Below are 26,219 nucleotides of genomic sequence, written 5' to 3'. Positions count from 1 at the left end.
CATAACAACATACATGATACAAACATACACATCATCCATTATACACGTCTACATACACAAATATACAAAATTGTATGAACAGTTACTTGACCATTCAGGCTCATAGCCTCAAACAATCATTTGAGTTTGTTTTCCTAAAATATAATTTATAATGTAACCAGTGGATTCATTTGAGGTATTTTGTAAGCGTTACTCATTTCAAAATCAGTTTAGGGAATATCTCCCTTAGTGTGTTGGCCACTAATAAAAAGCTAACTCTTAATTAAGTTCATGGTTGGCCATTCACTCTGTGGATCCCACAACCACCATACATTTCTGTACTTCTTTACCACTTTGTACTTGTAATGACCTAAATCACTCAGAAGCTAATACATTTCACATTAAAAATTATGGCATACGATATTAGTAACTGGAAATAATTGTGTTATTTATTGAAACAATAAATAATTGTTTCATCTCTCTCTTTGTGAAACTGAAAAGTTTGGGAACTTTGTCATGCAACTTCTTGAGTGGAAAACTACTTGACCAGACTAGAGCATTTATTCACTTTATAGCACAGAAAAGTTAATAAGGATTGTTTAAAAGGTGTAGCTAATCCAAAAATTGGAAATTTCATAAGGTTACTTTTCTTGTGGTTATCAGATTCTTCCCCACTTGTGTGTAGATTTATACAGTACAGAATGGTTAGGATTTGTGGCATTTGTTCAATGCCAGTGTCCAGATGATTGGACAGTTGACCCGCCATTTATGCAGCACTGTGCTTCGGACTCAGGGCTGATAAGCACCTGTCTGGTCTCTGACCTCATGGGCTACTGGTTGAGTAAGGAAGTAATTCTTGAAGCAAGCCATTACTCACAGTAAAATGAGCTGACTGCTGTCGTAGGGACAGTGTGGGGTGTTAGGTATTGTAGGAGTACGTATCAGTGGCCCCTAGCTTGATCTTCATAAATGACAAAATATTGTGAGGGTATTTTAGTTTATTTGACTCTGATTCCCCCCTTAAAAGATGATATCTGTAGTTGATGACTAAAATTGTTAGACTTTGTCTGTTTTCACCTTATTTCTCTCCCCTCTACCACCTACTTATAATTTTTCATATCCTTTTACCTTCTGATTCTTGCTGGTGAGGGAATTACCCTTTGGCAAGGATGCAAATTGGACTATTTTGAGGTGAAAAGCAGACATTATCTGACCTCTGAATATTTTGACTAACATGTTGAGTTGAATAAGTTAAAGGGAAGTATAAAGAACAGTGTGTTGCAATAATTACAGCGCCATTCAGTACATGTTAATGTATCCTCAGTTTGGAAGGAGGAAACTGGCATCCATGACTTTGAAAACATGGAATAATCATTTAAGCGAGAATATAGAAACAAAATCTGAGAGCATATGTGTATATTTAATAGGTGAACAGATGTAATACACATAATATATGAATTTTTTAAGTATGTAAGTAAGGACTTATATACTCTTAGAGAATTGAGGCATTCAAGTTTTGTTTTTGATTTGGCTACTCACATGTACATACATCTATCTTTATACATGCATTTATATGTAAATGAGTAATACATCTTCAATCTGAATAATGCATACACTTAGTTTTTTTTTAAAGATCAACTAGTACAGAAGCAATGTACAATAAAAAATTGTCTTTTCTCCCTTCTCCTGTCCCTGTTCTTTATCCTCATTCTAAGAGGCACTCACACTAATTTTAATTTCTTTGTTACTTTTCAGAAACCTTTATGCAGACATGACAACATCATTTTTTAAAAACTGAATTATACAATCTATGCTGGTCTGAACCTCTGATGTTTTTTAAAAAATTAGGATTCTCATTCTTTAAAAAGTCATTGCCCAAATCCCTGGAGTTATAAACTAAAATTGAAAGCAAAAGCCATACTAGTAGGAAAGCACCTACTAGTGAGCTGACTACTGATAAAATTTGGCTGCACCCAAGCCTCCTGCGGGATTTTGGGTTGCCATTTATTCCCAACCATTCATTCGGTCAATGTCTTTGTCAGTTTATTCCTGATATGTTAATTTTCTCACTCATAATGTTATTTACAGAATATGTATTTGAAGTAGTATGAGAGCAAAGTACTTTCAGTTTTCTCTAGTGACTAAGCATGTTACAACACAAACTGGAATGCTTTATTTTTTTTTTTTATTTTTTTTAATTTTTATTTATTTATGATAGTCACACACAGAGAGAGAGAGAGGCAGAGACACAGGCAGAGGGAGAAGCAGGCTCCATGCACCAGGAGCCCGATGTGGGATTCGATCCCGGGTCTCCAGGATCGGGCCCTGGGCCAAAGGCAGGCGCCAAACCGCTGCGCCACCCAGGGATCCCCTGGAATGCTTTAAAATAAACATGAGGTCTAGATTCTTAATTCCAAATCTGTGTGTCCAGCCTTGACCAGTCAATAGAATTCTATTTAGCTTCCTTTCAAGTCTCTCTCCTGGAATAAGCTCTTGGGACTCATGTTCCAAACTGATTATCATGTCTACAAATGGACTTCCCATCCCTAATAAACCATTTTTGGTTCTTTATTCATTTGTTCATTTGGTAATTGATCGGTAGATTCCTAAATGCTAGTAGAGCGCTTGCTCTGTCATATATGTACATTGCCAGGTGTGAATAGATGTGTGGATAGATGTGGGGGAAAGTAGGTCATTTGCCTCTATGATGTGTGGTGTGGCTCTATCCGTCACCTACTCAGCAAACCTGAACCTTCTGTGTCATTTGAGACTCTCTGATTACTTTCCTGATATGTTAGCTTTTCACCACATTCTCTTCTCACCCTGCATGTTTACTTTCTGCCACACCACACCTACTCATTGTACCCCACATGCCGTGTACTCATTCCTACTTTCTTCACGTTCTTCCCTCCCAGAAGCTTTTTTCATTTTCCCTAGCATTTACTTGAGCTCACACTCTGCCAGTAGTTAATAGAATGAAATAATTTGTTATTTATTTAAAAAGAGAGGATGCTCTCAGTTTTTCAAAAGATTGCCAAAGCTGATAGTCTGCTTGCTGTGTGAAATGTGTACCAGAAAATAGGTTGGGAACAAACCATCTAATAATCTATTTCAGTTTTGTGGTTTTTTAAAAATAATCATATCAATCTAGCATTTTAAGACTTGGTGTAAGATAAAATAACTTTAAAGGTATTAAGATTCAGATTTGTATGAGTTCATTACTTAGTGATGACCTTGGGCTTGGGGGGCATTTGAGATGAGTTAATGTTTTTAATCATATATTTTACTTCTGTGTATGTTATAAACCATATAATATATTGGTTTTATTTTTTTTTGCTATAATGGTTAGTTTTTCTTAAAGAATTGAAAAAAAGAGAAATACAGTCTTTTTATTTGTCCTGTCTCTCTTCCTTCCTCCATATTCTGCGGTTGCACTAGGACATACATATGTGTCCTTCTCTTTGTGTTCATCCACCTTGGGGTTCACTGAGCTTCTTAGATCCATAGATTGATGTTTTAGTCAAATTTGGGAACAATACATCTATTATTTCTTCAGCTATTATTACTTCCCCATTTTCTCTCCTCTCTTTTGGGGACATTAGTTACATATATGTTAGATTACTTGGTATTGTCCCACAGGGCAATGAGACTATGTTATTTTTCAGTTTTTTCCCTCTCTGCTTCAGTTTGGATAATTCCTTTTGACTTGTCTTCAAGTTCACTAATTTTTTCTGCTGTAGCTTTTGATCTATTCTTAGTACCATCCAGTGAAATTTTTTTTCAGATATTGCAATTTTCTTGATATTATTTCCACTGTTTTTAGAGTTCTTATATATGTTCTGAAATTCTCTTACAATCGATTCTTTACAAGATTCATCTCTTTTTTTCTGTAACTTTTTTTGTCATGCATTAATAGTTTAAATTTCTTATCTGCTAATTATGTCTTGGTCATCTGTAGATCTAATTCTTTTTCCTGGCTTCTCTGTCTGTAGCAATTTCATGATTCATCTTGCTCCTAATGTTCTGTTATATACAGAACAGTGTGGTTGATATGTTATTAGAAGTCTGGATTCTGTCATTTTCATCTGACGACTGTTGAGTTTTGTACTAGCAGATGGTTAAATTACTATCAGATCTTCCAAAACTTGTGGAGGCTTTTTGGAGTAGGTCTCTTTGATTTGCCCCAAGTCCAAGATGTGATGTTAATACTAAGGCATGGCCTTCTGAGATTTCCTTGGAAATACAAGGTATTTGCCTGGATCCTCGAATGTGACAGGACTTGAATTCCAAATTCAGTGTCCCCTGTATTCATACTGCTAGTTGCTGCTGTTACTTTGCTCCGTCTTTCAGCCTGCCCTTGGGTTTCTTTCCCTTAGGTTCCTTAAGGTCCATACAAGCAGTTTAAGAGTCAACCAAGGATTTGAGGGGCTTGTTCACAGATTCCAGGCTCCTCTCTTTGAGGCTCCCTCTGGGATTTCCCCCACCCTCGATGACCAGCTGTTGTAGCAGTTCCACAATCTACCTCTGTGCCCTTTGCTCTTCAGTGACTGGTTGATTGCCCCTCAGGAAACGGCCATTGAAATGTGGATCTTAACATTGTTTGCTTCTTACCCTTCCAAGGTCAAATCGTATCCAGTTTCTATCTGCTTCCTGGTCACTCTCCAGTACCTTCCTTTTTTTTTTTTTTTTTTTTTTTTTGCGGCTATTTAATACTTCATACATACTTTTATTGTATTGACAGGGGGAGTTAGTCTCCTTTAAGCCACTCTGGCATTACCAGACGCCAGAAATCCTAAATGAGTAGATAATAAATTCTTGCTCTCAATGGAAGAGTTTTATAATATTAGTAAGATGATTACTTAAGGAATTAAGAGACTCTGGGAAGCCTCCCAAGTTGGCATGGTGGAGGAGAGGAATAAGACAGTCCTCGGATCCTTTTAGTTCATGAGTTTGGTGTCTCAGGTTGACTGGCAGCTGGTGGAAGATTTTACCGGGCCTTACTCTCCCTACATGCTGTTGTAAGCAAAAATTAGGTGGGTTATGTGTTGGGCATGTACTATGAGAATTTTGCTTTGTTTCCTTTCTTCCTTTTGCTATTGTGAGGGTATCACTTTTTACTATATATCATCGATACTAATACATTAATACATTTTACTTGATTAACATATTTTCATCTCCACAAGAGCCTGGCCTCCAAAGGGTAGACACTGTATCTAGATCAAAGCTTTGCACAGGGTTAGATCTAAGAAAGAAATGAAATGTACTGTGCTAAACACAATGCCTGATGTACTGAGAACAGTGATTTTTTTTTCTTTCCTGTCTATTCTGTAAAGAGTTGTTAAATATAATAGGACTGGTAAATTAAGAAAAAGAACAGATTATTTGTTACAATTACCTCTTTTTTTCCCCTTTTTTTTCATGCGGCTACATCAGAATAGTTTGTACTAGTAAGAGCTACATTGCTAAATTATTTTGGGAAAAAATGAACAACTAAAAAAAAAATGAAAACATATTTAGTATCACTGTGAAAATATACCTTTGAATGCTCACTTAAAATGCAAAAGAATAGGGATCCCTGGGTGGTGCAGCGGTTTGGCGCCTGCCTTTGGCCCAGGGCGCGATCCTGGAGACCCGGGATCGAATCCCACATCGGGCTCCCGGTGCATGGAGCCTGCTTCTCCCTCTGCCTATGTCTTTGCCTCTCTCTCTCTCTCTCTGTGACTATCATAAATAAATAAAAATTAAAAAAAAAAAGAATGCAAAAGAATGGTAATAGTGTAAATTAGGTCTGTGTCAGAAGTTTTTAACCTGGATTAGGGTCTCTGCAGCCCCTGAGACCATATGCAAAAGTATGTGCATGCTCGAGTGTGTATTGTCATAAGGATTTTTTTAAATAGAAACATTTTGAAATTTTGTTTTATTTTTTAAGTAGCTTTTTTTAAAAAATGAAATTTGAAAAAGTGATGGATCAGTATTGGAGTAAGAGGAAGATATTCCTTAAAAAAAAAAAGACATTGTGTCTATATAGTTCTTATGTCGTTTCATTTTTAAGGAGTGTGTGTGTGTGTGTGTGTGTGTGTGTATACACACATGGAAAATAACCTGGAATCTGATGTGCCAACATGCTAACGGTGGTTAATTTGTGTAGTTGGAATATTGTTTTATTCTTGTACCATATATTTTTGTTTACATTTCAGAACTTAAGTAAATCCTACAATATTAACTAAAACAGAAAAGACATTAAAAAGTACAATGAAATATATACCTTTCTTATGTGGACCCCTTTCTTCAGGGGTGGCTGTAAATACCAGCAGTGTTATAGAGCCTTCCGTAACACGCACACACATATACACACACATGCACACACACACACACGCGGGGGCGCATGTGTGCACACATTCTTTTTATATTCTGACACAAATGGAAGCATACTATATGCATTGTTTTACTCCTTGGGTTTTGTTTTTTGTTTTGTTTTGTTTTAACTTTCTTTCTCATCTTTAAGTTCTTAACCTCCTCCTGCCACATCCAAAGGATTTAAGAGCATTGGATAGCATATTTCTAGAAATCATTTTCTTTTCTTTTTGATATCTTTTTCAGCTTTGGTGTGTACAAACCTGACTCCTAGTGGTAGTTCAGAAATTATTTAATTTCCTGTTGGCTCTGATTATTTCTGGGGGCCATGACCTTTATTGAATGTCCACTGTATGCTGGGCCTGTGGGTACCTTGCTTCATTTACTTAATACTTATATATTATTTCTTGCTTATTATTATTATTTGAACTATAGTGGTATAACAATACACTAATAATACATTGGTAATCTCTTAGTTTTTTTTTTAAATTGTGCTTCTTTTGTTTCTTTTTAAAACTTTGGAATATGGAACTTTTATTTATTTATTAAAGATTTTCTTTATTTGAGAGACTGTGAGAGAGAAAGAGCACAAGCATGGGAAGGGGCAGAAGAGAGAAAGAGTCAGACTCTTTGCTGAGCAGGGAACCCAACACGGGGCTTGATCCAGGATCCTGAGTTCGTGATCTGAGCCAAAGAAAGATGCTTACTGACTGAGCACCCAGGTGCCCCAAAGTCAGCATTTCTTGAGTGAATAATGCATTTCAGGCAAAATATTCACATGTTAATTTCTGTCTTTCCTTTTCACAAGAAAATAAAAGATAAAATTCCTTTAAATACAACCATGAGAAGTGGCCATACCTATACATTAGATGAGTGTGTTGGGTCTGCTAAATTTGTGTTAGGAGTACAAGCAAAATCAATCAATCAATCTTGGTTCTTTTTTTCATTAGAATGCAGTTAAGTGCTTAATGTCATACAGTCTAGAGAAGCCTTTTCAGAGTCTCTTTAATACGGCACACATGTCTTGGAATTTATTTTCCTATAGAGTTGAATCTTGCTGAAGGGAAGCTAGCTGTGTATCAACCAGTAGGCCAGGGCTTGAACCATGTAGCCATAACATTCAAGCTTGTGAACTGGGACATCCATGCGCAGAAAGGGCCAGCACAGTGATGGTAAATCCAGTGGCAGGTAGCTGGGAAGACCACATGTCATAGCTCTTTGCCAAGTATGTAGTAGAAAACCAAAATAGCAAAGTATTCCTTACCCCAGACTGACATTTTATCCAGTTAGAATTCTAGAAGAAAGGTAGTTATACTTCCTTATCCAGTCTTGTGTCTTTAAATACTTTTTCTACCCGAAGGGGGTTTGGGGTAGTTATTCTATTGCTTTCTTTCTGCCCTCATATTTTTAGTCTTCATCCTTTCCTCCACCCTCTCCTTTCCCCCTACTTCTTAGAGAATATAGATTTATTTGTATTTGTGTAGTAACTGGAGATCACAAGATGGAACCAGTGGAACCAGAAATCTGAAGTATTAAACTATTGTTTACTCCAGCCCACAGTACAATTACCACAGTTCCGGGCATACTGTGAGCATTAACTGTTTCCTGATGAGAGAAAGAATGGTGAGTGGGCTTCCAGTGAGAAGTATAAGGAGGATGTCCCAAGAAGAGCCCTCCAGGTACATAGAAGTGGACAGCTTGCCTTCCCTCAGATACAGCTCAGTATGCTTAGTTTTGCCCTAGATCATAGCAACACTTTGTATTTAAGTCCTCCATTTTGTTTTGTCTGTCTTTTTCTCTTTTTTTCTTTAAGAGGCCTTTAAAAGGGGGCAGCCCGGGTGGCTCAGGAGTTTAGCGCCACCTTCAGCCCAGGGCCTGATCCTGGAGACCCAGGATCGAGTCCCATGTCAGGCTCCCTGCGTGGAGCCTGCTTCTCCCTCTGCCTGTGTCTTTGCCTCTCTCTCTCTCTCTCTCTCACTTTCTCTCTCTCTCTCGAATAAATAAATAAATAAAATCTTAAAAAAAAAGAGGCCTTTAAAAAGTTGTAGGGAAAAATGTATGTGTTACTTGCTGATGGTGGGTAAGACGGCCAGCCTGAAAAGCCAGAAGAGTTCTTTTTCAGACTTTGAGATCCACCTCTCTTGGTTCTCTCTCAGCCATCTCTACATTTACAGGCCTACCCTTGAATTTGGGGTGTGTGTGTGTATGTGCGTGCATGCACACACACATGAGGGTGCACACATGTATTTCTAAGTGCATGAATCCATTCCCGGGTTAGTGACTTAAGTTCAGTGGAACCTGGCATTTAGCCTTTCAGGATAAGAACACTCTGTCTTCCTAATCCTTTCTCCCCGTCAGAGTTACCATGACTACCTGCTCCCATTCACGACATCAGAAATCATCAACTGGGAAGAGGAAACCAATGTTGTCATACTCTAATAATAATATCTGACCCAAAAGGGGCCAAGTATTTTAATGCGGTGATTAGAAAACTACGTTAATCCATGTCAATTTTTGGCATCTTTACACAGGAGCTTATTATGTTTAAATAGTTTTTGTATTTTCAAACATACATTTTTCAGTTGGAAACTTATTTTTTAGTTTAGGACTCATATTGGTAATGAATAGTAGATCTACCTGTGATATAATGCTTATTAAGGACGTATGCTTTGACTTTGCATTGTAGCAATAGACTTGAACATCCATAGCCATGAAGCACACATGGAGCTTTCCTTCCTCGTCTTCCATGGAATTCACCAAAGGCAGCAGCCCCTCTCATGAGGCAGATGATGTCACTGCCCCGTCCCTGTTACTTGATGAAAAGCTGCTCCAAGGAGCCAGCCGATAAGATTTTTTCCCGTGACTACTTGGGTTTTACACAATTTTAAATCTTGACCTGATAGTATCTATAATTTAGAGAACATTGATTTTCCGGTTTGGCTGCATATTGGAATCACCTGGGAATCTTAGTACTGACTTGGTTGATATGGGGTGCAGCCTTCATACCCAGATTTTTAAATGATTCTGGTAATAAATGAGCACAGGTGGACTTCTGGTGTCTTAGGTGACTTATAAGAGGACAAGGCAGGAGCTAGAAGGGTGGCAATACGGGATGTGACCTTGGGCCACATTGCTTTGGCAGCCATCTGAAGAAGGAGCTTTTCTTCAAACTTAATCTCCTTGGCTGGACTTCTCATGGGTTCTGAAACTGTGTGAGGTTTCAGGAAGGAGACTTGGGGAGTTTGCTTTGTTTTTTCACTTCTTAGGCAATGTACACTCAACTATGAAAACCAGGGGTCTTCCCATCTCCCCGTAGGGGTAAAAAGGTATAATTATCCCACTATTAAAAGTGTATTTTGCACCTGGTGGCCTAACAGAGTTCTTGGCTCTGCTGAGGAAGACTAAGGGACTGTCTGCAAAGTGAAACTGGGTGATGTGTTATTAAGAGACAAAAAAATAATTTAAAAGCTTTAGAATGGTTCAGTGGTAACATTGTGTGTGTCTGTGTACATTTTGTTACATCCATGGTCAGCTTTGATACCAAGATGATTTTCTTACAGAAGAAACATTGCATTGAATCTATCCATATTTTTATTTATTTTTTTAAATTTTCATTTATTTATGATAGTCACAGAGAGAGAGAGAGAGAGGCAGAGACACAGGCAGAGGGAAAAGCAGGCTTCATGCACTGGGAGCCCGACGTGGGATTCGATCCCGGGTCTCCAGGATCGCGCCCTGGGCCAAAGGCAGGCGCCAAACCGCTGCGCCACCCAGGGATCCCCTCTATCCATATTTTTAAAAGCATGATGGGGCTTTTACTTTCCTCTTTGAACTGTTTTAAATTTTTCTCAGTGTCACAATGGAAGCATGCTTTCTGAGAAGGATAAATGAAAAATTTTGCAAAATATATAAAGTTCTATTTTTACATATGCGTAAAAGTGTAACTTTTACCTGCCGTCACACTCTGGATCTTTTTCAGATCCATGAACCCCTTGTCAGGAATTGATCATGGGGGCACCTGGGTGGCTCAATGGAGAGCGTCTGCCTTTGGCTCAGGGCATGATCCCAGGGTCCTGGAATTGAGTCCTGCATCGGGATCCCTACAGGGAGCCTGCTTCTCCCTCTGCCTGTGTCTCTGCCTCTCTCTGTGTGTCTCTTGTGAGTTAATAAACAAAATCTTAAAAAAAAAAAAAAAAAAGAAATCGATCATAACCTCTAACCAGGCTTGTTTGTGGGCCCCAACTCCCAGTCACTGTCCCCTGCCCCTCAGTTTGTCCGTCTCTTTTCTCAGTTCCTTCCTCATCACTGCCCACTGAACCACTACCCATCTTGTGTATCTGGCTGAGCATATGGCCCATCCTCTAGCAGCTTCGTCTCCCTGAATTCTTTGTCCTTCCCCCTGGAAAAGTGCAGATTTGGCATTCCTTCTCCCTTTCTTCGTGCAGGTTGCCAGACTTTGTCGAGATAAAGGGCACTGCTGTGTGCACCAGAGTATCCGGTGTCCGAGGATCTCCACGTCACAGATCCCTTGTCGCTGTTCATCAGTGCTTTCATGTGTCCTTAAAATCCTTCAGCTCTTCCATTCCTGTCAGTAATCTGTCTCACCTTAGCCAGCCATGAGGACCCCTTACGGAAACACTTGAGCTCCTCTTTCTTTGCAGACCACCTCACCTCTCATCTCAGTAAAATCGAGGCCCTTGGATGTGCATTTCCTCAACCTCAGCCTTCTCATCAGTAGACTTTTCACCTGATGTAACGTCTCTGAAAAACACACCAAACGACCTTCCCTTGGTCCTGCATTTCTCAGTGCCTCCCCAGTTCCCTCTCTCCTTCTCCACTGAGGGTTTGGAAAGACAGTTCTGCTCTGTTCTCCTCGCTGCCTCCCTCCTGTCTCTGTCCCAGGCCTGTGCGTCGGCCTCCCCACTGCGAGCTTTGCGACACCTCACCAGGATCCTGAGGGCGACCCAGGGGAAGCTTTTCCAGCCTGTACCCATTGTATCATCGGCTGATTGGGCGGTGAATACTGTCCTCCTGACCTCTGAGGCCACAATTATCTCTGGGTCTCCTCATTTTTTTTTTCAACCATTCCTTTTTTTTTTTTTTTCTTTGCCTCTTTCTTGGGTTTTCTTTACCTCCTCCTTAACAGTTGGGGCTGCCTCTCATCCCACTAGTGGTTCTTAACTGGAGAGTAGGCGGCCCATTAAAACTCTCTGTCGGGACGCCTGGGAAGCGCAGTGGTTGAGCCTCTGCCTTCAGCTCAGGGTGTGATCCCAGCCGCATGGGGCTCCCCACAGGGAGCCTGCTTCTCTCTCAGCCAGTGTCTCTGCCTCTCTCTCTGTGTCCCTCATGAATAAATAAATGAAATCCTAAGTAAATAAATAAAAATCTTTAAAAAAAAAAAAAAAAACCAAAACCGTTTTCAGAGCTTTTAGATCAGTGTAACCTGGGGCCAGTATTGCTTCAGGAGGACCTCCTTCCAGAAACCTGGACTTTGATGCTTTTATAATACTCGGTCATATGGAAGTGCCATAATTATTTCTCAAGTAGTCACTCAACAGATATTTATTGAACTCCTTCTAGGTGCTGTAGATGATTTAATTTTTCTAGTATGACAAGCACTGTGATGAATGGCCTTTACCCCACTCCTCTTATGGTCTCAGTCTAGATTTCCAGTGCTTTAATCACTGTATTAAGGATGCTGTGGTTTTCAAAGATCTTAATACCTATGGCCAAGTCACTTCATAGAATAGTTATGTTTTTGCTTCCACCAACCCCGTGGTATGGTTTCAACTGCTAGACATATAAGAAGGTAGTTTCCAAATCCTGTTTCATTAGACCTACTCTCTTCCAGATCTCTTCCCAAACTGCTTTGAGCTCCTGACACACCCTCTGTTTTTGTTTGCTTTTCCAACCTCCTCATGCTCCCCTCCCTGAACGCCCTCATCACACCATTCCACCATGTGGAAGAATGGCTGGTTGACTCCTGTAAGTTCCTGCATGTGGGATCACTCATCTCTCTGTACCCGTACACATAGGAGCTAATAAATATATTCTGAACCGAATGAACCCTGTGTATTAATGTTTTGGAAATGATCCCAGGGTGCCTGGGTAGCTCAGGGGTTGAGCATCTGCCTTTGGCTCACGTTGTAATCCCAGGGTCTTGGGATTGAGTCCCATGTCAGGCTCCCCATAGGGAGCCTGCTTCTTCCTCTGCCTCTCTCTCTCTCTCTCTCTCTCTGTCTCATTCATAAATAAATAAATAAATAAATAAATAAATAAATAAATAAATAAATAAATCTTTTAAAAAATAAAAAAGAAATGATCCCATAAAACCTGGCAGTAATGTATGCTGCTTTGGAGGTGAGGGCACCATGCTAGGAATGCAGATCCAAGGTGGGGGTCCTGGTCAGGGATGGCTTCCTCAAGAAAGTCATAACATGATTAGTGGCCAATTTTGTTTTCAGGTGTTCATTAGAATAATGCTCGGTTAATACAGTGAAGTCTACCCTGTTTCTATTTATTGTTGAGGATTTTTTTGTTTATTGTTTTCTGTTTTGTTCTTACATTAACAATAGATGTGATTTAATCATGTCCATTCTGGACATTATTTAAATTTCCTTTCCCTCCTCTCTTGTACTATTGCTGTTAACAAATTAGAACAACAGCGCTTCCTAATATTGAAATACTTTTGCACACTTACTTTACACCCTACTTGGATGTGGTTTTCCAAACTTTGAATATACTTCTTTAAAAAATTTTTGGGGATCCCTGGGTGGCGCAGCGGTTTGGCGCCTGCCTTTGGCCCAGGGCGCGATCCTGGAGACCCGGGATCGAATCCCACGTCAGGCTCCCGGTGCATGGAGCCTGCTTCTCCCTCTGCCTATGTCTCTGCCTCTCTCTCTCTCTCTCTGTGACTATCATAAATAAAAAAAAATTTTTGTATTTATTTTTTTTATGTTTTAGGTAATCTAAATGCCCAAGATCAAAAGCCACATGCTCCACTGAATGAGCCAGCCAGGTGCCTCTGTACTTCTTGATATAGATTGTTGAATCAGTACTCACACATGGGACTTACCTGTGGTATTGATTTTTCTGCCCCTTTAGCCATATTTTGATATCAGGGTCATACCAGCTTTATAAAATGACATAGAACAGCTTTTATGTTATCCTGTACTCTGAAACAGTGTAGGAAATGCTTTACTCTTCAGAATCTGAAAGAATTTAATAACAAAACCATTTAGGCCTGGAACCCGTAAAAAAAACAAAGCAAAATGTAATTCTAAGGGTACCTGGGTGGTTCAGTTAGTTGAGCATCTGACTCTGGATTTTGGCTCAGGTCATGGTCTCAAGGTTATGAGATTGAGCTCCGCATTGAGCTCTGGTCTGAGCTCAAAGTCTGCTTAGGATTCTCTCTCTCCCTCTCCCTCTGCCCCCACCCTCCCGTCTCTCTCTCTCAAAAAAAATAAAAAAGGTAATTCTGGGTTATTCTCTGGTCAGTTTCTCAGCTGCATCCATCGTGGTTATTCCCATGGAGATTTCCTCTTCCTGGGTCAGCTTGAGTAATACTGTTTCCTGGAAACTTTTTACTAATTAATCTCAGTTTTCAAATTCCTTGGGACAGAGATGAGTTTCTGATTTTGTTTTCTTTACCCTACTTACTTCAGGCAGTATTTTCCGATTTGAAATATCCCCAGTCTGGATTATCGTTTTCAGCTTTATTGTACAGTGTCATCTTCTTAGAAGACATAAGTTCAGAGGTACGAGGATGTATGACCAGGCTTACTTAGGTGAGTTAGTAGCAAACCCCAGGAGAATTTTCATTTAAAAGAGCATGTATAAATGGTTCTGGGTATTGGATGCGTTTTTAACATTACGTCATTGTCATATATTTAGTCCTACTGAAATAGCTCTAGCAGTTAACAGTAAGAGTAAGGAGCTTGTACTGACGGGTAATGAGGGGATGTAGGAGTTATGCTTATTTCGTAGTAAAAATAGTACAGTCCCATATGGTGATCCTTTTTCAATCAGATGGTATCTCTTTCAGTAAATAGAGGTGCCTTTTACAGTTCATTAGGAGCTACTTCATAACATTTTACTCTTCCCTGCCCTGTTGGTGCTTTTAGGGCCAAGTGAAGAGGGAGAGTCCGTGGTGGTAGAGCAGGGGTTACAGGTGCCTAACCGAAAAGCAGGAGAGAAGGGTATGCTAGTAAAATTAAGGTAGGAAGCACTTGCCATTGATCGAATGGAGTAATAAATAGTTGATTCAAGGGTTTTCAATGTACCCATATGGCTTCCCAAATGTTGCAATCATTTGTAATGTCAAAGAGGATAAAAGGCTGCTTTTTTAAGCAGAACCACCTTTGTGTGCAGGTATACCTATCCCTCTTTTTCAGAACGCCCCAGTGCTCCTCCGTGTCTCAGCAGGTTAGGGTCAGCATTTATCTGGTCAGTAAATCCCCCAGGTCCCTCTCATTGTCATTGGGACGCGTGATCATGAGCTGTGTCGCTACAGAGAGACAGGGTTCCACATGCAGGGTTTGGTGGTGGCACAAAGAAGGGAGTGACAGGCTGTGAATGAGGGTGTGAAGAGAAGATTTCTTGGGGGAGGCGAATCTGGAAAGGATGCCACCAGGAGAAGAGACGGGGTGGGATGTGATGGAGCCTGCCTGTAGGTGGGGCTGAAGCCAGAAAGAAAGCCCAGAGCGGTGCTGGGAGTGAGGCAGAGGAGCACCTTGTTAGCTGCACAGTAGAACCTCCCACCTTGTGTTTACCTTTAAATTGATATTAAAATGAGTGTGTAAAGATATAAGAATTGGGGCATCTGGGTGGCTCAAGGGTTGAGCATCTGCCTTTGCCTCAGGTCGTGATCCCATGGTCCTGGGATCGAGTCCTGCACCAGGCTCCCTGCATGGAGCCTGCTTCTCCCTCTGCCTGTGTCTCTGCCTCTCTCTGTGTCTCTCATGAGTAAATACAAAAATTCCGTAAAAAAATAATAAAATAAAGGATATAAGAATCTGTGAGCCCCTCTTGGAAAGCCATTCTGGGTCTTTTGTTTGTTTTAATTAGAATTAATTTTATGTAAATTCAATTAATTAGTATATAGTTTATTATTACTTTCAGAGGTAGAGTGCAGTGATTCATCATAACATATGTCTTAACATAGCACCCCAGTGCTCATCACCCAGTCACCCCATCTCGCTACCTGCCTCCCCTCCAGTGACCCTCAGTTTGTTTCCTGTGATTGAATCTCTTATGGTTTGTCTCCCTCTCTGATTTCTTCTTGTTTTATTTTTTCCCCACTCAGCTACCATGTTTTGTTTTGTTTTTTGTTTTCCTATCTCTAGTTCTTCCTATTGTACATGACATGGAGGAGACATTCAGCACAATAAAAACACAGCTTTTGTTGAATCAAATCCTAAGGGCTTCATGGGTTGGTCCCCAAAGCTAGTGTCTTGCATCCTGAGGCTCCTGGGGGACTGGTGCCAAGAGAAGCACCCACCCTTCACCATAGGGTGTAAATGGTCAAAGAGCAGGAACTTACCATGAACCTGCATTTAAAGAGTGCTTTATTGTTGCAAATTATTTGTTTTTAATCATTCAGTCTTCTTCCCTGTGCCCTAAAAGAGAGGTGGTTTCTTAAGGGCTCTAGGAGTTGGTTTTGGTTTTGGTTTTTGTTCAGTGGTTTCTGATTATATTTCACAAGTAAAGAGACTTTTTTCTTTAATTATTTATGGATGATAGAAATAAAATATTTTTGAATTTTTTCTTGTACAAACAAAAGTTTTTAAATATGTAAGGCATTATACAAAATTGTTCATAGTCTTCACCATTAACAAACAGCTTCTGTGCTTTATTGGAGGAGAAAATCTATAAAAAAGTTGTAAAATTTTTAATAGTTGCAGAGCCAAAATATGACTTAGATGATTAGTACCCCCTGCCCTCTCCTGGCCTGTTACTCTTTCAACCATGGGCCCCAGTGGATCTCAGAAAAGATTATGGATCCATTCATGTCGTCAGGACCTCTTTTGGGTGACAGCTCCTCCAAGTACATTTATTAAAAATGGAATTAATTAGAATTGTATCTTCAATACAGTAAGAACTCATTACATAAGAATGCGTGACTCTAGATTTACCAACATGGTGTGAGTATTCATTTGGTGGGCATATCTATTTTTATTCTTAAACAACAGCAATGAGAAACTACAATTTGTTTCTGAATGTGTAGTTTGTGAGGTTGTTACCTCAGATGGCAGTGACACTGGGGAGGTGGCTCCAAGTCTGAGATCCCATCCTAACTGCACCCTCAACCCCCCAAGTCAAGGCTTATAATAATGAGATCATATATTTGTTGGAAAGTATTATCCTTGGTTAAAGGGAAAGGATAGAAAAAAAAAAAAGTAAAAGAGATGTGTAGGGAACTGCTTATATCAGGTGAGGAATCCAGCAGTAGGACATGAAATCAGTGTAGCTGGTTGGGCAAGGTAGCATTTTTCATTTTTAATAGGAAAAGATAGAGGATGGAGTGTGGGTAAGTTTGTTTCTGAATTATGTATACACATAATAGTACACACGTGTAATTGGTTGGAATGTAAGAATATATTTATTGCCTGGAGTCATAGTAAAAAAAAAGTGATAAATATTGCTTTAAATATCAGTGAATTGCCTTGTATGATCCAATTAAGAGCCTACAATGTATGACTACTTTCTCTGGCTTTTGGAGTGTCTCTGAAACATCCTGATCAACCAGGAGAATCATAAAGCAGAGGTTAAATATCAACAAGACTTTTTCTAAAACTTGAAGCAAAAGCTTTGAAAATTGGCTTTTAGAAGCCCTCTCCATGAAAATTGTATTTACCTATTGAACTGCAGCTTTAGGTAAAAGCATTTAAGTAGATGCTTATCCCTAACATAGTAGATGTCCTACATCTGCTGATTTATGCACATTATTATCAAGAGAAAAAGGCAACTTAATTGAAAATTTAACACAAAGAGTAGTGTTTTGTGATCCCATGTAAATTGAGGTCATTTTTGTAAGAATTTGTTATGTTAACATGCAAACAGAAGGTGACCAAACCTCCATATACTGAATAGCAGCTGTTCCTTAAATACATGTTAGATTTTGAGTTTTTGTTGCTTTGAGTCACAATTGATTCTATTAATAAACAGTTGTTTTATTATATAATCCCAAATATGTGTGCATAAACTCTTAAACTTAGCCATTACTACTATGAATATATATAATATATACATACATATTATTTATGGTTAAGTTTGGATGAACTGCTGACATAGAAAATAACAGTGTTTTTTCCTTTTTATGTTTCTCAAGGACTGTATATTTAAATTATACAATTTGTTTCCTTACATTTTTGAAGGTCTCCAGTGTACTTAGTATATTTTATTTTTTAAAAAGTGGCCCTTTGGGGATCTGGTGGCTGGTGGCTCAGCGGATTAGCACCTGCCTTTGGCCCAGAGCGCAATCCTGGAGTCCCGGGATCGAGTCCCACGTCGGGCTCCCGGCATGGAGCCTGCTTCTCCCTCTGCCTGTGTCTCTGCCTCTCTCTCTCTCTCTCTCTCTCTCTCTCTCTCTCTCTATCGTAAATAAATAAAATAAATCTTTAAAAAAAAAGTGGCCCTTGCCCTTTTGTTATTTATGTTAACATAGATTTCATCCATGTATTTGGTATTTTTCTCTTCGAAGCAAAATTATTGCTGAGGCAGGATCCACTTTCTACATTTAATAAGAGGGTTGTTTTTTTTTTGTTTTGTTTTGGATTTTTTTTTGGTTCTGAGTTTTTTGTTTTTTGTTTTTTAGGAGGGCTTCCAATTTCACTTGTCATCTCATGACAAGTAACTAAAATTTATAAATAAGAAAAATTGTGTTATTTCTACAGGTTACTCTTCATACATCTCATTCTGGATCCAATGATTAGCATCAAATAAATAGGACATTACTGTGGGGATACATTTGTCAGGATAAAAATTTAGTTATTTCGACCAACACTGATAGTGTCTAATATTTCAAACTAGCTTGTCTCTTTTATCTTGCTGCTTCCACTCTGCCTTTATTTTATAGACTGGGTGGATCAATATGCAATTTAAAAGAAGTTTGATCAGTAAATTGAAGGTTCTCCGCGTTTCTGGCTTTCCCGGCAAGGTTGATGGGAGAAGCAGCAGATGGATCAGAGTTCAAAGGGCCTGTGGTAGGGTCTGCCTCTTTTATTTGTTTGGAAAAAGATGCATTTTGGAAGATCATCTGCGGCCAGTGGTGGTACGGTTAGCCTTGGAGACCAGTTTTAGGGACTCATGGTGGATGCCCAAAGGCATAAATGGCTCAAGTACCAATATTTTGAAAAGCTTTTAAATGATACTTCCATGGACTAACTAAAATATTATATAATTACTGGTTCTGTATTCATTTCAGTACAAAATAGTGCCCTGGGAATTTTGTAACTTCTATTATCATGAGCACTTAGACTCCTGTGTTAAACTTGGAATTGGCTATTGTCACAATCATCAAATAAGTATATCCTTAAAAAGTTAAAATTAATTGTTACCCAAAGTGGAACACGTGCTATTATTTATTTATTTATTTATTTATTTATTTATTTATTTATTTATTTAATTTATTTTCGCAAAACCCAGTGGTGCTCAGAGCCTCAGATCTAAGACCTGTTGGCTTAGAACCCACATTGGCTACCTCTGCTGTCCATCCCTCCCTAACCCTCCCTAGGGCAGCCCTCCTAGCGTCTTGTTAGTTATTACCTCCAGGTTACACTTGATCCTTCAAAACTGGTTCATATTTAACAGTTCTATGGTCATTACTTTGATAGAGTATCTCTTTAATGCAATTTGCTACCCTCACACTTCATAAATAACTATCCTGTTACCAAAGGTTGGCAAGACAGATGGCTATGAAGCTACTACTCTTCAGTTCCTCATTTCATTTATTTCCTGGTTCTTCCATGTTTGGCATAGGTCTCAGGCCATCTATGAACTTTGATTAGACTTGTTCCTAAGCTAGTGGGCATTTGTTGTATATCTCTAATAAAATCCTTGTTGGGCATTTTTATGTCTTCATGATGAAGGATTTATTTTTAGATACTTTTATTAGGTTCCTAAACATTTTTAAACTATAGTTCACCGTTTCAAATGTACTAATTACTTGCATTATGGAAACATTGACTAATTGGAATTGGTCCTTATGACCAAGACATGAATGAAATGAGAAATTCAGTTTTAAAATAAGGGAATATATCATTATTTTGAGTTTACACATATGTGTTTCATAAATAATTCATTCAATAAATATTTACTACAATGTATCAGACACCATGTGTTAAGTAGTATGTTTGTTTTATGGTATTCTTGTTTGTATATGATGAATTGATTTGTGAAACTTCTTTGTTTTTCGTAGACAAAATTGAAGAAGCACAAAAAGAACTTAATGGGGCAGAAGTATCAAAAAAAGGTAAATTAAAATCAGCCACAATATATATTATATATGTATTCTTAACAGTGATTCTTCTATAGATACCTTATAATTGCAGCCTTACTAAATCTACCAATGTAAACATAACATAAAATTAAATATTACCTCAAACTAATTGATACTTAAAAGTATATGGATTTTGCTTTGTGAAATGCTTTAGCTACAACCATATTCTGAAATGGTTTCCCACATATTTATTGCTGGTAGGATATAAAAAATTGTTGCAGCTATTTGAAAGTCCTGTTTTTGAGACCATCCCATAGCAATAAAAATACAAATGTAATGACTAATGATGGCTGTGTTTACACATATATGTGTGTTCTTGTGATGCAATATTTTTTTGTAATGCCAAAAGCTCAAGACAAAATAATATGAATGCTAGTCAGTGGGAGAACAGTTGAGTGAATTGTAATATATTCATATTTTGGGATATACTATGTATCTTTTTAAAAATGTTAATAATTTCAGTTGATTTATTGCTGAATGAGGAAAGTGAAATTGCGTTGTAGCTTGTAAAATATCTCAATTTTTTTTTGTTCAATCAAATGACAGAGGCATACACACACATATGTGTATTCATACGCATTCTCGTACATATGATTATACAGGTTTGGACAAAGTTTGCAAGGACTGTGAACAAATATGTTTATAATGGTGGAAGAAAGGCTGAGGAAGATTAACTTTTATTTATATGGTTTTGTATTTTTTATTATCATGGTTATAATTTTGTATAGAAATTGAAGCTTAAAGGCAAGAGTTGGTTGTCATCATAGAAAACATACTGGTTAGTTTTCCATGTAACACGAAAAAATACATTCGCTATAAGATAGCCAGTGCAGAGGGGGAGACAGTGTGAGGTAGATAGTGTTCCAACACTTCTGTGTTAATGAGAAAAATTGATTAAAAGGACATAATTAAAGCTCCCTTTGTAGCATTTATATTTCATGATTTATTATGTCTTTGTCCTAATTATATCTTCTAATTAGAGTGGACTATTTTGACAGAGTAATTTAGCCATGTAGAATTCCAATTGGAAGTCATTTAGAAACAAAAATCTAGTTAGGCTCCTAGCGAGGTATGTTTTATAGAAATATATCTGACTATCCAGGTTCTCTAGGCCTTGAGTCAACCTATGAACCTCCAAAATTTGGTGTTGATCTGAATGGTTAGGTTGTGATGTGCAACAGCCCTGAAGTGTCTCTCTTGTTTGTTTTTTTTTCCTCCCATCCCTTTCTTCCATGCAATCTGGAAGGTCCATAACAAATAGGCTCCTTTAAAGACATTCTTGCAGAAAAGTCTAGAAAGAACAGAGAAGTCACTGTAGCCATGCTGTCCCTCTCAGTGGTTGACTAAAGATCCCTTCCCCCCATCACTGTAGACATAAAGCATTTAAGACATGCAGGCTCTAAGAGATCTTTTACATCTAGTAATGGTTTAGAGCTGCTTCAAGTAGAAAAATAAATGTGTGCTTGTTTTCCTTTTCCTTCTTTCTCATTTCAGCAGCAGAGAGTTTTAAGAACAGTGAACTAAATGCCTGATAGGAAGGAGGAAATGGAACAAAGGTTCTAGAAAAAGAAATTGGATAATGAGGTTCAGAATAATCTAGTGGGCTACATTTGGCAGGCTGCATTTATTTAAGACCTAGGATGAATACCAAGTGAGCATTGTTCTGTGCAATTCACTGCCTCGAATTACTACTCAGCTTTCATTTTTACATACACATTCTGGGCAAATTAAAAATAAGATAACTTTTCCCTCAAATATAATTAAGGAATAATATCAGTTTGTCTTTAACAATATGAGGTAAAATTTTTTGAGTAATAAAAGTGTTGAGATTTCTCAAACTTTGCTTACTGAGCTGCCTATTTTATTAAAGGAAATTCATTTCTTCCTTTGATATGCTTTAAAAATTTGTTTATTATTTTTATGAAGATGACTCATGTAGGACAGATCACTTTTTCATTATTTGTTCAAGATGCTTTTGGTTTTTTCCCCTTGAAAGTTTGACTTATTCTCTTCTACATCTGGCTATTTTCTACAATGCTCACGGTTCTAAGGCTTTACCTCCCTTGAAGATACTATAGTCCTTAACTTATCTGTGGTCTTTTCCCCTCTTCCTTTATTTTTAACATTAGGACAAATAACTAATTTATCTTCGGAAGCATCTACATTAATGCAGGCCCTTAAAAAAATAAACCTTGCTCATTGATAGATCTTTATTGTTTCTAACATTTTAAGAAAGGATTAATCTGCTTAATATGGTGGCAAAGAAAGTGACTTGGCCCATTACACACCAATAAAATAAAAAAGGACACTAAATTATGTTAATGTATTTCTTTTATTCTTTCTCTCTGCTTATGAATGAAAATTAGATGACTGATTTATTTTGATTTTAATCAATTTGTGGATAAACGGAACATGTAACATTCACATAATTCTCCTTCACGTCATTATATTCCCCTTACAGTACTCTTTACTTGTTCTTAACATCCATTGTATTTGACACTATTCCTAAAATTATTGCACAGGATTTAGATAAAATAAATAATGAATGTCATAGATGTGGGGATGGAGTATGTTATAAAATAAACTGGGAAGAAATAAATAATTTCTCAGGAGAGCTTTCATGTTCTATTTTTGTATGTTTTAATTTAATAGTTTGTTTAAAATGTTTATCATACAATATTTGATATATATAGATTAATGTATTAATGTAGTGAATTATAAAGCATAAAAATAACATGGTGATTTTTGATTCCACTTCCTAGTATAACTAAGAGCTGGCACATTGTCAGTACTGTTGCATCAATCTGCATGCTAGGTTGTCTCCTCCCGCTGTCTGCTCTGTGGATGCACTTACTGTCCTCAAGTTTGCGTTCATTGTGTTAATGCTTCATAAAAGTAATTACACTTTTTAGTTTTGCCAGAGTTTGAGCTTTAAAAATAAAATTATGTTGTATAATTTTAACAGCTCTTTCACTGAGTATTGTTTCTAAAATGTATACATGTTATTGAATGTAGCTATTTTCATTGCTGTAATAATATTTTATTATGTGAAACAGTATGTCCTCCATTTTCTTGTTGATGGATTTGAGTTATTCCTACCTTTTTGCTGTCACCAACAGGGGAGCTATGAATATTCTCATTTCCTAGTGCACATGTGTGAGTTTTCCAGGGTATATGAGAGGGAGTATAATGGTATCTAAGAATTCATTTTGTCCTTGGAATTGTCAGCCCTTTTATTTTTTCCAGTTGGATGGGTAAAAGGTAGTATTTTCTCCTGCTCTCAACTTATTTTTCCCTAATTAGTAAGAATGTTAAACATGTCTTCATTTGTATTCCACCATCTTGAAATGCTTGTTAGTATCTCCAATGCATTTTAAAAATCTTTGGTTGTTTTCCTTCATGTATTTTGAATAAGAATCCTTTATTCATGTTACCTGCTTTAGTTTTGGGCTTAATTTTTTACTTTCTTTAAAGTACACTTTAGTAAGCAGAAGCTCTTAATTTTAATATTATCAAACTACTAGGCTATTTCTTTTATGATTAGAATTTTTTTTGTTTGGGGGATTTTTAAAATATTTTGCTTGTCTTATATTCTTCTCTACCACAAGGTCGCACATATTTTTTTTTCTCTATTTTCTTATTAAAAAAAATCCATCTGGAGTTGATTTTTTTTTTAAATAATGGTGTCAGGATTTCAGTTTTAGTTTGTGTCTCCCCCATCCCACCCCCAGTTGGTAACCATTTGTCCCTGAACATTTATTGAGTGGATTTCCCTTTACTCTCTGTTTCATATTAATTTTCCTTGTATGTATGGGTTTGTTCCTTGGCTCTCTGTTCTGTTCTGTTTATATATCCGTAAGTTAATATCACAATGTATTAATTACTTCACTTTATGTTTTAATATAAAGTAGAGTAGGGCAAATTCCTAAAGTGTTTTTGCTATTTCTAGGTTTTGCTCATACATTTAAATTTTAAAATCAGCTTTAAAAGAACGTGTGGGGACTTTGGGATTGCATTGAATTTGGGGGAAACTGTTGTCACAATTTTCAGGCTTTCTATCTATAAAAATAGCATATTTTTGATACATGTGTTGTCTTTAACCTCTTATTTTTTTCTGTATGGATCTGTATTTCTTTTATTGAATTTATTTGCTGGAATAAATTCAATATATTTTGCTGATTTATTTTGTGTGTGTGTGTATATATATATGTATATATATACACATATGTATATACATATAGAAAATTGTTTTCAAGCTTTTGTTGACAAATAGAAATGCAATGTATCTTTTCGTGTATTCATCTTGTATCCAGCCACTTGACTGAATCATTCATTCTGAAAATTTGTCTGCAGATGCTTTAGATTTTCTTATAGTCATATCAGTTGGAAATAATGAAAGTTTTATTTCTTCCTTTTTAAAATCATTGTTTCTTTATTATTTTTCTTGTTTTACCCAGTTGGCTCCATAAAATAGCAAAAGAATGGTAGTATTGGCATCCTTGACTTGTTCTTGTTTTTAAGGGTAATGCTTCTAATATTTCACCATTAAAATTATTGAAGTCTTTTTATGGGAGGATGAGGTCAGGTTTTTTTTTTTTTAATAGCTTAAGGAGGTTATCTTTTTGACTTATTGAGATGTTTATAAGAATTGTACATATGCTTTTTCTTAATGTGTAGAGTTGATCTTATAGTCTTTCTTCTTTCATTTCAATGTTTAACCTTCACTTGCATTCCCTTAATAAAACCAATTTAGTCTTGATGTTTGTCTTTTTAAACACACTGCTAGATTTGATTTGTTAATATTTGTTGAAGAATTCTGTATCCATGTTCAAGAGATAATGGCTTTATTTTCTGATAATGTTCCTTGCCTAATTTGTCTCACAATTATACTAGCTTAACAGAGGTGATCTGAGAACTATCCTCCTGCTTCCCATGGACATGTTTGTGTAATATTGGAATGATCGCTTTATATGAAGATCTTAGAATATATTTTGACTATCCAGTGGGATTGAAGGTAGATTTTTAAGTATCAAATTATTGTATTTAATAACAGGTCGGCTCAAGCTTTCTTTTTTTCTCTTCAATGAGATAGTAAGTTATATATTTGTTACAATGTATACATTCTGTTAAGTATTCACATTTATTGGCAAAAAGTCATTGGTGGTATTCTCTTACTCTTTCATTGCCCATGGATTTTTTCATTGTTAATTTTGTTTATTTGTGCTTTTTCTCTCTTTCTTGATTAGTCTTTTTTTTTTTCTTCAAGATTTTGTTTATTTATTCATGAGAAACACAGAGAGAGAGAGACTGGCAGAGACACAGACAGAGGGAGAAGCAGGCTCCATGCAGGGAGCCCGATGTGGGACTCGATCCTGGTGTCGATCAGGACTGAGGACTGAGCCAAAGGCAGATGGTGAAACCGCTGAGCCACCCAGGCATCCCTCTTTCTTGATTAGTCTTGCCAGAGGCCTGTTTCACTTCCTTATTGCTATACCAACTTGTGATTTTCTTCATATTCTCTTGTATTGTCCTTAAAAGTTTCATTGTTTTGCTTTTTATTATATTTTTCCCTTTTTTCTTTCAGTTTATTCTATTATCAAATTTCTTAAAGTTGGAATTTGGGCTAATTTATTTTAAGCCTTCATTCTTTTCTATTTGAATCACTGAAAGCTATTAATTACTTTCTAAGTATTGCTTTATCACAAGTGTGCACAATTTTATATTTGTTACTTTCATTAATTTCTATGTTGGTTTCTTCTTTTTGACGCTCTTGATAGAATTTTTTCCCATATTTTTGGAGATTTTCTGTTTTTATTAGTGATTTCTCACTTAATTGCATTGTTACATTTTTTTTTTAAAAAACTAGTTAGTATTTCTAAAATAATTTGCTCTCGGTTTCTGAACACTGTAATCAAAATTTTTAAGGAATGTCCTACAGAAATGCTCCTAGATTTTATGCTAGAAATTGAGAAGTCATCACTTTCTAAATTTAGCATGTTACAAAGATTAAATAGCTGAAATCGAAATATTTCAAATAACATTACCCCCAGAGAGTGCAACCAGAAAGTGGCATGAGGAAGTTTCAAGTCCTTGTCTTGGACTCTACTATTCTAACATTATTCTGCATCATAACTAGATGAGAGCTGTGGTCCAGTGATAGTTGAATTTGTAATAGTCCTGTTCAATATTACCCTTTGAGTAATTACCCTTTGAGTGGTGATATTATGATAGCAGTCACTTCTTTTAAAAACACTGTGATAATTCAGGAAAAATAGGATTCAGCCATTGGCTCTAGAAAAAGATTGAGATTTAGGTCAGCTTGCATTGGAATTTCTCACAGTAATTGACAGCAAAATCCTGAAATTGCCACTGTAATGCCAGTAATTTC

The 26,219-nt window shown here is 37.2% G+C and overlaps 1 protein-coding gene across 5 annotated transcripts in view; it reads left to right on the top strand.

Annotated features, from left to right (window-relative positions):
- The window catches only part of HIVEP1 (HIVEP zinc finger 1), a 142,221-nt gene that overhangs the window by 56,388 nt on the left and 59,614 nt on the right, over positions 1-26,219 (top strand). For all 5 annotated transcript variants that reach the window (XM_055322534.1, XM_055322537.1, XM_055322532.1 and 2 more), the window contains exon 3: positions 19,751-19,804. In XM_055322534.1, coding sequence (XP_055178509.1) covers positions 19,751-19,804 — 54 coding nt within the window. The remainder of the gene's footprint in view (positions 1-19,750; positions 19,805-26,219) is intronic.

Source organism: Nyctereutes procyonoides, unplaced genomic scaffold, assembly GCF_905146905.1.
Source record: "Nyctereutes procyonoides isolate TBG_1078 unplaced genomic scaffold, NYPRO_anot_genome, whole genome shotgun sequence".
NCBI lineage: Eukaryota > Metazoa > Chordata > Mammalia > Carnivora > Canidae > Nyctereutes > Nyctereutes procyonoides.
The sequence above is the reverse complement of the archived record's forward strand: the minus strand, read 5'-3'. Positions and strand labels throughout refer to the sequence as shown.